This window comes from Argentina silus, assembly GCF_951799395.1.
Source record: "Argentina silus genome assembly, chromosome: 9".
Classification (NCBI taxonomy): Eukaryota; Metazoa; Chordata; class Actinopteri; order Argentiniformes; family Argentinidae; genus Argentina; species Argentina silus.
Genome location: NC_139663.1, coordinates 18,839,783 through 18,853,855, shown reverse-complemented (window position 1 = coordinate 18,853,855; position 14,073 = coordinate 18,839,783). Strand labels below are relative to the sequence as shown.

The following is a 14,073-nucleotide window of genomic DNA, read 5'->3' as shown; positions in this document are numbered from 1 at the left end:
CGGGTTCATTGTTATGCATGGAACTGATTGAGGAATGATACCATTTGATACCATTCCATATTCCATTACATGTATTACAATGAGCCCGCCCTCCGATTTCTAGCTTTCACTGGTGTATGTGTGTGTATGTGTGTGTGTGGTGGGGGGAGGGTAACTTTCCAACAGTTACTCAACACTGCAGTTTTGTTTCACTGTTTTATTGATAGCATATAAGGCATACATATACTGATAATCACAAGCATAGAAAAACAGATACACACATCCATATTATGGCAGGGATTAACAACATCTCTTACAGAGGCTGACGATGGTGATGATGATGATGATGATGATAATGACGACGACGACGATGATGACGATGACGACGACGATGACGATGATGACGATGATGATGATGCGGTCGCTGCTGCTGCTGATGGAGATGACGATGATGACGATGATGACGATGATGACGATGACGATGATGCGGTCGCTGCTGCTGCTGATGGAGATGACGATGATGACGATGACGACGATGATGATGATGATGATGACGATGATGATGATGAAGAATCTGCTGAGGTTGTTGCTGATGCAGATGACGATGGTGATGACGACGATGATGACGATGATGATGATGACGACGATGACGATGATGACGATGATGATGACGATGACGACGATGATGATGATGATGATGATGATGGCCTGTACCACAAAGGATCCGTCTGTTCATATTGTCATGTCTGTGAGGTAGGTCTGATCTAAAAATACCAGTTTGTGTTCTCAAATGTGTAGTTTGATGTGTTATGGTTTTGCTTGTTAAAAAATAGCGCAAGTTTGTACATTTCTAAGTAATCTCGTTCCCAGACACTTCCGCCCAAATGCTCGGAAGGTCTGGTGGACCAAAGCATCAAACTTGGCCTTCGTTCACCAAAAAAAGACCGGGAGAATCTGCTGGTCACATAGCCATTGGCTTTACCTTGAATCAATCATGCGTACACACCACACGTTTCTGATTCAGAGCCATGCCTCATGTCGTGTGATTCGCTGAAATCAAATAATGACAAATACTTTACTCAGTAAATTCAAAACTAAGGCCAGATTTGAGTTGTTGTTATTCCAGGCTTACAGTGCTAAGCCTGGAATATGAATATATGATGAAATCAAACAACTGCAGTACTATGGGGTCAAAGTAGAGGAAATTGAATGCATGTTCTATCGGACTTGGCTAGTCAAGAACTTTCTGCGTTTTGCCCTTAAAAACTCCCTAGTTGCTATAGCAGTATGTTTGGGGTCATTATCTTACTGTATGATGAAGCACCGTCCAATGAATTTGGAGGCACTGTACACTTCAGAATACATTCTGTGGCTGATGTCAGCAGTAACATCATCAATAAAGACAAGTTAGCCAGTTCTTGTGGCAGCTATACATGCCCAAACCATAGCACCCCTCTCCACCATGTTTCACAGATGAGGTAGTATGCTGTAAATCTTGGGCAGATCCTTTTTTCTCCAAACTTCCCTCTTGCAATCACTCTGGTACATGATAATATTAGTCTTTTTAGGTCATTTTAGCAAACTGTAACCTGACCATCCTTTTTGAGGATAACTAGTGGTTTGCACCTTGCAGTGAAGCCTCTGTAGTTCAGCTGGTGACGTATTCTGCGGATGGTAGTCTCTGACAGATTCACGTCTACCTCCTGGAGAATGTTCCTGATCTGTGGGATAGTTTTTTTTTTTTTTTTGTCAAGCCAATTTTCCAGTACTTTTGGTGCCCTGAAATAAGGGGACTAAAATGTTTGTAATTTCAAATTGTGATTTCAAATACAAACTGTTGGAGTATAGAGCTAAAAAGACAAAATGCTTCCTATTTCCAATACTTATGGAGGGCATTGTACAGTATACAGTGTGCACTGTACAATAGCCCGGGTTAATTTCAAAGTAACTCAAGGTCGAACTTCACATACTAAATTGGAAAAATAAGTAGAAATTCCAATGCTAGTTATAGTATTTGCTTTCAAATGACAAAATACTATTTTGTTAAAAAAAATAGTAATACAATATTTGGGTTAAACAGGTGTTAGGATCTATTGTATTTGATAGAAGAAATCTGGGCAGGCTTTGCAAACGTATGAAAATATGACATCCAGTCAAAAGTGCATGGAAATTATTGTACAATATCCATTTTAAGTGAAGCTGTTTCTGTTTTTGTGATAATTGTACATTTGGTGCAGATCATATATGGGTATGAAAAAATATACCACAGGTCTTCAACTGCATTATAGGTCCTCTGTCCAAATGGCAATAAAGGGCAATCTGTGAGTGATACATACAATTTTGGAAATGTTAATTTACAATATCTCTTATGTTATTCCATAACATTATCCATTGTTTCAAATCAATGAAATTGTAAACAAACATTGTATAGCTTCAAAACATGCACGGTTAAAACTATCATTTTGATCTCATGGATGGTCAGTCCTTCGTCTATGAATGAGCCCCGTCCCTCAGCTCTTTTTACCCCAAAAAAGTGGTAGGTTGACCGCTTTGTTGTTGTTTGAATCCGAGATTGCCCCTTTTAATTACCCACTTGTTTTGATTCACGCATTCTCTGTCTCTCTTTCCATGTCTCATCTCTGCTCATCTCTACTTCTCTACTAATTCCATGTCCCTTGGTGAATTCCTCCTCTCTCTCTCTCTCTCTCTCTCTCTCTCTCTCTCTCTCTCTCTGTCTCTGTCTCTGTCTCTCTCTCTCTCTCTCTCTCTCTCTGTCTCTCTCTCTCTCTCTCTGTCTCTCTCTCTCTCTCTCTCTCTCTCTCTCTCTCTCTCTCTCTCTCTCTGTCTCTCAGCACTGTGATAGCTGTGATAAGTGCCCTTGTGAAGAGGGAGATGAGTCTGAACACTGTGATCACTGCCAGGTGAGCTACTCATCCGATTCAACCACTGCATACATTTTGATCCATACAATACATATCATATCAACCAAGACTGCAGAGCCAAACCCTAATTTGACTCTAGGCACACTAACCCCCAGTAGAATAAACAATGGAACTACCCTGACAGGGCAAACTAAGTCATCATTATATCTATTTATTTACATATAGCCTTTAAGATTATACCTCACTTTCACAACTGAACTAAGGAGAACACAGTGAGAAAGCAAGGATACATAAAGGATTGCTTGTGTCTTGGGAGCAATAAAGCTGAAGCCATAATTCAGAGATAAACCATGGCATTATTTTTGTGACACAAAATCTCTGGCTAAAATGCCTTACCAAAAACAGGGTTCAGCCAACAAACATGCATTTATCAGGGTACGGGGCGAAATGTAGTTGAACTGTGTTATAACACCTCACTATTACAACTGAACTGTGGTGAAATCTGGGTGGAAGACCAGTATAAGGGTCTGCGTCAAGGCTGGTGTATACAGTAGTGGGTGGCTGGTGTGTAAGAATGAGAGAACTAAATTCAGTTCAAAAGGGTGCTTAAAGGGAAAAGACAGGCAGCCGAGATTGAGATGCAAAAATAATCTTGTTTATTTACTTATTTTTACTTAAAGCTTGACAGAAGAGTAACAAAAGAAAAATGAGACATGAACTAGATTCACATCACACCAGAACACATGCGCATACACTCATGCGCATGTACAATTGAGTACTCCACACACATGCTTACACACACAAATACACACAGGTACATAGGTCTTGGGTTGAGCACTCCTTCGGCATGTGGTCCACAGTGCAGCTGTGTTTATAGTGAAAGACATAATGATGTGCTAATGGTAACCACATTTCTCTGTGGTGGCAAGTGCCTAACTATTTAATCAGGACGGTATAGCCTAGCTCATGAGCTGTTGAAATGATAACTCACGACTGTAGTCACAGTATTACTGTCTGGGCGACTTTAAAGATAACTTGTGAGTATGATTAATGATCAATATCATTGCACAATTACTTTTTTATGATGATGAAGTGACCGTGGTGGTAGGATACCTGGATGACTATGCTGATGGACTAAATACAGGAAAGGAGAGGATTTTAGTCCAGTCAAATGACTCCTTATTGATTACAGGATGACTCCAATGACTGTAGGATGCTCTATGATTCATGATTCATTTGATTCATTCTCTCTATGATTCATTTGATTCATTCTCTCTATGATTCATTTGATTCATTCTCTCTATGATTCATTTGACAGCAAGAGAGCTGCTTCTGCTGAATTGCCTCACCCTTTTGTGCTTGTTTCCCTCAGGTGTGCAATTTCTGCTACGTGTGTCCCGTATGCCAGACTGTTTGCCAGCCAGGTAAGTTAAAAAATTTGGAAATGTATTCCTATTTATTTATTTATTTATTCTCATGTATTTCCATAGTTTGTATTGAACAGAACAACTTATATAGAAGTAAGGAAGGGTTAAAGTATATGTCACAACTGCAAACATGTAATAGAGGTTTAAGGTACTTACTGCTAGACCAACCCCACACCACATGGAGTGTGGACATGTTGACTCATTAGGAATTATGAACAGCTCACAGCAAAACAGCAATATGCCGTTAGAGCATGTTTGTTTTGAAAGAAAGACTGCAGCAACAATGTGGTAAACAATATGTTGTTGTTTTTTTTCAAGGTGGTTTTCTTGACGAGTTGACTGGATCAATCTACAAGTAAGACACAGTTAGCCACTTCACTCCATATTCTATTGTAACTCCTGTGACACATTAAATGCCCGACTGGAAATGTTACACAAGACACATTGGACAGTGTGCTAAGCACACGTCTTCAATTCAATGTACATTTTTTGTTACCTTTATTTTTACCCAGTGCCATTGAGGTCATGTTAATTATGTGTACGTTTCCAGTAGGCTGTGAACACAGATACAAAGTAAGTTAAACATAAAAGGACTATTGTAACATAAACTATTATTTCCTGTCTACCTCTATATCCTTCAGGACTGTAGCCGATGTCTTTGATGCGGACAACTAAACTAAGCCCCTGTCGCCACCATGTGGCCAAGGAAGATGCTGCAACCAGGGGATTGTACTATCTCTTAGATTCACTTTCATTATTTTCACTATTAAGTTATTTATTTGTCTTTTTTGATCTGAGAATATTACAAACATGCACTGCATTAACCATTGTGATTAGACATTGTTATGAAACCCTAACCCTAACTATAATTGACCTATATGTTGTATTATTGTCAAATGGCAGGTGTTGGTGCTCTTCTCAGGAAATTGGAATCGTACTTAAGTCAATATTGTGTTTCTTGGACACAATGGGGGTAAATGAAATAAACTAATGGGGACATTTTAAACCTTTGTACTATCTTTTTTTTTTTATATATATGCTACACTTTCTTAAGTTCATAAGTTTAATGATAGGCCAATAAGTCAGACAACTGAGGTGAATTAATTTGAGTGGCTTTCCATTACAAAACAAACACATTCAATCTTTTTACAGTTTTCCTATCCAGTTATGTTACCTCATCTATAAAATAATACATTGTTACTTCATGTATAGAAGAATAAGGTATGACTTTTTCATTTCGGTTACATTTACTTGAAGGTAAATAGGGTTCTGAGCATTGCATATCTTCACCATTCCTCTATTAAATTAAATTCATTTTCTTGTGGTATCACAAAGTCACAATAACAACTTTGGCCTGGAAAGCCAGCTAATGCTGTTAAGTAATTTCAATAATGTCCTCAAAATTGCTACAATTTGTGTTATGTATATGATAAAACATGTTTAATAGCTGGGTCAGTCACATTTCACACAGTGGAAAAAGATCCTCCCAAGGACACTGTCACCATGTGACCACTGTAACCACTAACCATGAGAAAATGAAACAAGCAGCAGGGGGCACTCATAACACTCCCTTGCATCTGTGATGTATGGGGAAATCCAATAATCCAATATTTCATTTATTTTAATTCGGTGAAGTCAGGATCTCAATCCTTCCTTTTAGACGTTTATTGGAACAGTAGGGTTGAGGCCAGATTTCTGTGCAGCCTCCTCAGCCCAGTGGACCTGCAGCACAGTGACTGGAGACTCCTTCCAACATTGAAGACAATCTTTATACAGGAGATGCTGCGTCGAGGCTTTGTACCAGCAATGATTTCACTTAAATACAAAGATTTTACTGTTCGAAACTTCCTTGGTGTTATTAATGACATATCAACCTTATAGGAAAGCAGCCAAGGATTTTATTTTTTCGTAAAAATGACAATAGCACTATATGAACTACATATTCCAAGTCCAAACACGGGTGCCATCACTGAACCTGATGTGAACCTGTGTCCTGGGCCTTCACTCCTATATGGCAAGATGTATGCAGCTGGTTGCTCGAGGTAGGCAGCTGATTACAACTTAATATGTTGGTGATGATTAAGCCTGTTGGAGAGAGGGTCATGATAGGTACTCACGCCGGAAGCATTCAAATCCCGGAAATCTCAGGTTTACTAACTCCATCACACATTTATTGTCAGGCTTGACCCTCACTGGTTAAGGCAACAACATGTTATGGGCCCAGGAGGGTGATTTGAACCAATCCCTTATAATACAGGTTGGAAATCCAGCTAAGGAGGAACAGAGAGGACAGACATGCACTTCTGGTACCAAAAATAAAAGGGGCAGAGACAACTTAAGGTGGCTCTCTAATGTGTGTTTTTAGCTCTGCCTAAGGAAGGTATTTGATTGGTTTGACATATGGCGAGGCATCACTCATTTCAAATGGGTTTCCACCCCTTTGTAGCTACTTTCTGCTACTTTCTTCTCCAGGCTGGCTGAACTAGGAAAGCCTGGTCTCAAAGAGGTTATCCAGCAGCATACTAGTGAACTTCCTAGCTTGACTGGGGTCCATGTTGTGGATGAATGGGGAGAGACGCTCATCTGGAGGGATGGAGAATAAAGCAATCAGTAACAAATACATAATTTATTTACCATTAGTGTAGAAATAATGTGGTCGCAGAAGAGGAATATTGGCTAAGTATTTTATTTTTCTGGAGTCTGGAGTCTGGTTCCTCTCAAGGTTTCTTCCTTCCAGGGAGCTTTCCCTTGCCACTGTGCCCTATATTTTTCTCCCCTTTTGGGAGTTTTTTACTTTTTGGGGGTCTATGGTTTGGTATTCATATTGTTTGTCTATGTAAAAAGTACTATACGGATACATTTGATTGACTATACAAATACATTTCATTCATCATACAACGACATGCAGACAAATGTACAAAACAAAAACGTCTGAAGTAATGTATTTACGTCTAACCAAAGAAATGTCACTGCGGAACGCTATTCATCGTAGCAGCCCCCGTCGGATTTGTTTGACTGATACTACAAACATACTCAAACAACTTCCGGAGGGACGCACTTTATGGTTGTCGTAGCTTAAAAATAGAAACATTGCAGATTGGTGTTTATACAGCGAGATTGTATAGCTAATTCGGCAGATTCAGCTTTGACTTAGCTCCTTGTTCCATCTTTGCCGAGAGGTGAGTTTGCGAGCTAGGCAGGACCCTTGACTGGTTGTTGTTGTGGTCGCTTGTTAGCTAGCAGCTAGCAAACGATGCTACATTGCTAGTAGAAAAAGCATTAAAAGTTGTTAGCTAGCTAAATCATATTTTCATATTTCCTAGCCAACAATGACGCGACATGGGAAAAATTGCACGGCAGGAGCCGTTTACACGTACCACGAGAAAAGAAAGGACACGGGTGAGTTTTTAATGACATTTCTGGTTCTTGCTAGCTAGCTATGGTGTGCTAATGCAGTCGTATTCCGTACACGTTAACTAGCTATTACTATTAGCCAGGTAGATACGTACATTTATCAGTTTCACTCTTTCAGATGGCCAGTCAAAATTAGCGAACTCAAAAAATACTGTGAGACTCAGAATGAAAACCAACCAACAAACAACAAGAGATATATACTGAAATGTATGCACTTGCTGCTATGTAAGTCGCTTTGGATAAAAGCCTAACTGGTTTTGCAGGGCAGGGACAATAATGTGATCGGTCGGAATATTGAATGAATGCTGATTAATTATGTTTTTGCCTAATCATATTGGCAATGGCACAAGTGAATTATTGGTGGTATCCCGCTCTGAGTCTCCCCTTCACCTCTCCCCAGCGTCATCTGGTTATGGGACACAAAGTATACGTTTGGGCAAGGATGCAATCAAGGACTTCGACTGCTGCTGCCTCTCTCTCCAGACTTGCAGGGACCCCGTTGTAACGTAAGTCAGCACCAGGGGGTCAATCGGCGTCTGTTGGGCATGCCCAAAACCTCTTCACACTCCTACTACCTATGTGTGAAGATATAGGCTAAGCCTATGTGCCTTTGTCTGTATGGGTTATGGGTTCTAAAAGCTGTGTGTTTGCTTTTTATCTTCAGTCCAGATGGGTACATATATGAAAAACAGGCAATTCTGGAGTACATACTCCACCAGAAGACAGATATTGCCAAGAAAATGAAGGTAAGTCTGACTGTTTTACAGGTCCTGCATCTCTGAATGCCCAACTAACAGGGATGGATTGGAGCATAAACACGGTATACAAACCCTTTTTGTTGTGGTGAATAGCGTTTAACCACCGTTGACGCCAAATAAGCAGTTTAACATAGTTTACCTACCTCTTTTCTACCACTACATTCCAGCATACTAGCAATTTGTCTAAGTAATACTAAGAGCATTACACTATATTGTTGCTATTTTGCTGTTTGGTTTTGTTTCCTCTGGAAAGTAATGCAACACATGCAATTGAACAGTAAAATGTAGCCCTATGAAATTACGTCTGTCTGTATCTGTCTCTTACCATCTCTCTCTGTCTCTGACTTAGGCCTTCGAGAAGCAGAAACAGACTCAGAAGAGTGACAGTCGGCTGGAGTCCAAGTCAGAGGAGAGAGAGAGGGCAGAGCGATTCAAGACCAGGGAGAACAGCATCGTCTCCAAGCCCATCAACCCTTTCACTTCTGGTGTGTTATGTGTTTTATAGGTGGTGTCAATGGAGGATAGTGGATGGAGAAATGGGTAGGATAGGCTCCTTGTTTTGGATGAAACGGAATGAGGAATGACATCAAACACGTGTTTGATACCATTCCTCATTCCATTCCATCCATTACCATTACCATTCCATTACCTCTACAGGTTAGTGTGTGAGCACGTGTGATGGTGCATTGTGGTTTATCAAATTACCAAGTAGAGAAATCTCACAGGATTGCAGAACGGCCCCCAAGGCACAAACCTACCCGTCACATATGTCAGAATGCTTTGGTATTCCACTGCAATTCATGGACCTTCTTGATAGATTGTTGGGGTCTGTCACATACACTACTGCACATACACCCAAATACTAGTGGAGCTGATCAAGGACTAAGATAGCAACCCTTGCTATATTACCCTACCTAAGAAGGATATACTGTACAGTGCCCTGCGTAAGTAATGGGACAGTGAAGCATTTTTTCTTCTTTTGGCTCTACAGTCCTAAAGTATCCAAAAGTAAAAAATAAAATAATTAAGCACTCATGTTTAGAATTTGGTCGACAATCTTTTGCATGCAATAACTGTCTGATGTCTGCGACCCATTGACCCCACCAGACATTGGGCATCTTCTCTGATGATGCTCTGCCAGGCCTCTACTGCAGCCATCTTCAGTTGTTTATTTTTAGGTCTTTTTGCCTAAAATCTTATCATCCAAACCTTTGAAGTGCAGAGCCAAATGTAGAGAAAATGCTTCACTGTCCCATTACTTACACAGGGCACTGTAATTAAATTAATCTAATAACCCTGTCTCTCCAGGCCAGGCCAAAGATCCCAAAGACAACCAGAGCAGTGCTAGTGGGTCAGCAAGTTCATCCAAAGCTGACTCATCCTCTTCCATCACCAGTAATGACCAGTCTCTGCCTAGCTTCTGGATCCCCAGCCTTACACCTGAGGCCAAACCTGCTATACTGAAAAAACCGGTGAGTGGAGCTTCATTAAACTCTCAGTTTAACTTGGACCCAGAGTTGGCCTTCTCCCAGACTAGAAAGCACATTCAATGTGGCTTATGAGAGCCAGTGTGTGCTTGCGCCAGAGAAATGTAAAGACGGAAGACTCAAGCAATGGCTACTTCCTCTTTGCAGCAGGGTTGGTATGCGCTAGCAAGTCTGGTTCGCAGGTGCTACAGGAAGTGATCATTTATTGAGTCTCTCAGATTTACATTTCTCTGGCGCAAGCTCACACTGGCTCTCCTGGGATACAGTGTGACGGTGTACAAGCAGCTGAGATCTCCTATTGACCATTGTTTTTAGTCCTGGTAAGTATAGGCTTAGTTTGGGTCAAAACTATTTCAAATATTTAAGTAGGTCAAGTATTGTGTGAGGTGTGCTTGCTTTAGCTTGGACTTTGTACATTTGGGACTATTTAATTGGTTTATTATTTACCAGACAAACTAAATCAAGTGAAGGGCAAGTATTATATGAGGCAAGTATTTGAACCAATCTGTGAAATCTGCCTTGTAATCAGTCTTTAAAAAAGAAAAAGAAAAAAGTGTTTCTCCTGTAGTTTGCATCCCTCTCAGTCTTCCCTCTGTCTACATGTCACTTTTAAGCTATTTCTTACTCGTTTGCACCACCTACAGGCTACAAAGAGAATAAAGCAAGTTCACATCTCTTTTGTCCCTTACTGTACATGTTTCACAGATGAGTTAGCTGAGGTCTTCCTTGGCCTACCAGCCTGTATGCTTTCATTGACACCACTTTGGTCCTCATGTGGACAGACACCAAAAGCTGACTGCAAAGGCAAAGCCTAGAATCAATACTAGACATTGACAGCTGTCTTATGCCTGCACAAATGATGTGACAGACCACATTTGCCAGAAACACCTGTCAAGCCAATTGTCCCATTACTTGTGGTGCCCTAAAATAGGGGGACTATGTATGAAAAGTGTTGTAATTTCTGAATGGTGAAAGCAGTATGTACACAAATACCATCAAATAAAAGCTAAGAATCTCTACGTTAACCTCATGGTAGTTTGATTTCAAATCCAGACTTTTGGAGTATCGAGACAAAATGCTTCACTGTGTCCCATTACTTACACAAGGCGCACTGTACTTCATCATCTACACTCTTCGAAAAAAGATGCCACCTAGAACCAAAAAAGGGTTCTTTGGCATGCCCCTGTAGGAGAACCCTTTATAGTTCCACATAGAACACTTTTTACTGCTATGTAGTATGTATTTGCGTGCTTTGGACTCATTCAATATTGCGTTTCACCCCTGCTCTAGTGTGTCACCCCTAGTCCATTCTCGTCATTCCCCCTTTAGAGTAGACTCCTCCAACATTTTTAGTCCAAATGTTCATGTCATTGTGTTCCCTGTCTGTTTGCTATGTCTATCTCCTTAGCTGTTGTCACACTGAGGTCAGGATATTCTCTCTCTCTCTCTTTCAGACAGTTCATTCAGGTTCACATTATATTATTGAATAACAGGTGTAGTGGAGTGTTGCCAAAGAAATAGCCAGTACAGTCCCACCATTTAGTCCCATTTAGTGTGCCCCCCCCCCCCCACCTATGTATCTCTCCTCTCTAATTCTCCTCTCTTGCTCCCTCAGAGTAAGACTGTGGTGTGTCCCATGTCGGGCAGGCCTTTGAAGATGAACGAGCTCATCACGGTGCATTTCACCCCGCTGGACCCTAGCCTGAGCCGAACGGCCCTGCTCACGCGCCAGGTCAGTGCCAGCAGCCCCAACGTTTCCTAAATTTGGCTGGCTGGTTTATGTGTACAAGTCATGTCACTAAGATGTTTGCTGGAGAAACACAACATACCCAACAATAACACCAGTGCTGACACCCCAAAAAGACTGGAGTCAGACCTGGTGGAAAAACACCAGAAGTGTGTGTGTTTGTTTGTGTGTGTATTGAAATGCCCTCTTCTTTCTCCAGGATAGGTACGTGTGCGCTGTGACCAAAGACACTCTGGGCAACAGTGTCCCCTGCTCCGTTCTCAAACCCTCGTGAGTATATACCCTGTAAATATCCCATATGTCTATACCTTCATTCGCTCTAGGCGATCACAGTGCTGCCAGCTGTAGTGCAAGCTCTATGTTCGTGTTAAAGTCTCTCTCTTTCTCTCTCTCTCTCTCTCTCTCTCTCGCTCTCTCTCTCTCTCTTAGTGGGGCAGTGGTGACTCAGGAATGTGTGGAGAGGCTAATCAGGAAGGACATGACTGACCCTGTGACCGGAGACAAACTCACCGACAGGGACATCATACCATTGCAGCGAGTGAGCAACTTTGTGTCTGCGCATACGTGTTTGTGTCTGTCTGTGCATACGTGTTTGTGTCTGTACATACGTGTTTGTGTCTGTACATACGTGTTTGTGTCTGTACATACGTGTTTGTGTCTGCACATACGTGTTTGTGTCTGTACATACGTGTTTTTGTCTGTCTGTACATACGTGTTTGTGTCTGTACATACGTGTTTGTTTGCAGACATGTGCAGGTGAGTATACTATTCTATTAGGAGAGTGTGCCCGGCTGCCCGCTTGCATAGTGTGAGATAATATTCTTGCATGTTATTGTGTTGTGATATAACTGTGAGATAACAAGGTACACACAACTAGCTATTTTCTCTTCTCTCTATTGTCCCACTTTTCTGCCTCCCTTTTAATACTGACCCCCCCCTCTCTTTTTCGCCCTTCTCTCTTTTGTCCTTTCTTAGGGAGGAACAGGGTTTGCAGGCTCCGGAGTGGGACTCAAAGCTAAAGAGGCCCGACCTGTAATGATGGTGTGAAAGACAGAACGGGAAAAGGGGTAAAAAAAAAAAGAAGAGAGATTGTGTGACGAACACAGAAAGGATTGAGGATTGGAGTGACAATGGATGGAGAGTGCTATTTTCGTTGCTTTGTTTTGTGTAACATGCTTACAAAAATATAATTTTTTTCTTACACACACACACACACACACACATGCGCGCAGAGTGAAACAAACCTTCACACCAACTCTGTGGCTAACAACATGTCTGTCCTTTATTTTATACAAATAAAAGTTCAATTGACTCATAAACCAAGAATCTGTGTTGTTTTATTGTTTGGATGATTAACCATGCTGTACATGCGGCAGGCCACTAATGGCAAATAGACCACTACCCCCTATGCTCCAGATGTTTCCCGAACACAGATTAAGTTTAGTATTAGACGAAAACATTCTGGTTATGCTATTTTCGTCTGGGGCAAGGCTTAAAGTGATGCTACAGGATTTAAAAATATATATTACAGCCACTAGTTCTAAAATGTATACTTATGAGCAAAAAAGAGGCGGTCAAGGGTCAATGCTCAGAGTTCATCATGACCGTCGTCCACCTCCATGCCTCCATAGTCCGTTATAGTGCTGGTCCTGAAGTAATCAATTTTGTCCATCACCTCAGAGAGAGAGATCCGGCCATCCTGAGATAGGGGAGGGAGTGGAGGATGGAGGAGGACAAGGGCAATGAATGGTCGAGACAGGAGTGAGAGGAGTGGAGATGGGGAATGAATGGTAAAGAGGAGTGGACATGGGGCCGCGTCTGAACGTTCATACTATGACCTAATAAGAGGCTTTTTTATCATTCCCACAATTTAATGAAATAAGTTGCAGTATGATCGTTCAGTCACAGCTAGTTTATTGACATGTTGCTTACTGCACACATTTTTACTAAACATTGTCTCTAAATAGTATGCAGTATGGTTAGTATGTTGTACATACTTTTAGTAAACCATAGGCAGTATGAGCATTCAGACATGGCGAAAGAGGTCTGGTCCGGACCAAGTATTACATTGGAGAAATTGCAGCCTACTTTGCGCACAATAAACATTTCCCCCTTTACTTCATTGGTTTGAAATGGATGCTTGGGCACACATAGAGAAGGAAGCATAATTGTTCCCGAAAACATAGGCCTATTAATAATACCGTCACACTCGCAATGTCAGCATTCTTAAAACGACAATGAATTTGACCTTCAAGGCGCTTTTAATGCTAGAAATGTAAAAAAAGATTTTAGTTTATCTAATCTGCTATCTGTATTTCACCCACTGGCTGCCGAGGACACGCTGTCACGCGCAAGAAGAAAAGCATAGTTACTATTGGT

General features: G+C 41.2%; 2 protein-coding genes across 2 annotated transcripts; both read left to right on the top strand.

The window, feature by feature from the left end:
* Positions 1 to 301: 301 nt before the first annotated feature.
* LOC310809738 (uncharacterized protein) lies at positions 302 to 5,280 on the top strand. The gene is made up of 5 exons (XM_083677165.1): positions 302 to 732; positions 2,832 to 2,900; positions 4,234 to 4,285; positions 4,607 to 4,643; positions 4,930 to 5,280. Exons 1-4 carry the CDS (start codon positions 308 to 310, stop codon positions 4,625 to 4,627), a joined length of 567 nt encoding a protein of 188 aa, XP_083533291.1. The 5' UTR covers positions 302 to 307; the 3' UTR covers positions 4,628 to 4,643; positions 4,930 to 5,280.
* A 2,049-nt stretch (positions 5,281 to 7,329) lies between these two features.
* nosip (nitric oxide synthase interacting protein) lies at positions 7,330 to 12,928 on the top strand. Its single transcript, XM_083677149.1, has 10 exons — positions 7,330 to 7,467; positions 7,612 to 7,687; positions 8,103 to 8,208; positions 8,367 to 8,448; positions 8,810 to 8,945; positions 9,769 to 9,932; positions 11,563 to 11,679; positions 11,894 to 11,964; positions 12,124 to 12,232; positions 12,670 to 12,928. The coding sequence occupies exons 2-10, from the start codon at positions 7,618 to 7,620 to the stop codon at positions 12,739 to 12,741; spliced, it is 927 nt and encodes a 308-aa protein (XP_083533275.1). The 5' UTR covers positions 7,330 to 7,467; positions 7,612 to 7,617; the 3' UTR covers positions 12,742 to 12,928.
* The last annotated feature ends 1,145 nt before the right edge of the window (positions 12,929 to 14,073 follow it).

Coding starts and splice junctions, on each gene's coding strand:
- LOC310809738 (XM_083677165.1), top strand. CDS start 308: ATGGTGATGATGATGATGATGATGATAATGACGACGACGACGATGATG. Junction 2,901..4,233: donor AACACTGTGATCACTGCCAG/GTGAGCTACTCA, acceptor TGTTTCCCTCAG/GTGTGCAATTTCTGCTACGT. Junction 4,286..4,606: donor CCAGACTGTTTGCCAGCCAG/GTAAGTTAAAAA, acceptor TTTTTTTTCAAG/GTGGTTTTCTTGACGAGTTG.
- nosip (XM_083677149.1), top strand. CDS start 7,618: ATGACGCGACATGGGAAAAATTGCACGGCAGGAGCCGTTTACACGTAC. Junction 7,688..8,102: donor CGAGAAAAGAAAGGACACGG/GTGAGTTTTTAA, acceptor ACCTCTCCCCAG/CGTCATCTGGTTATGGGACA. Junction 9,933..11,562: donor CTGCTATACTGAAAAAACCG/GTGAGTGGAGCT, acceptor TTGCTCCCTCAG/AGTAAGACTGTGGTGTGTCC.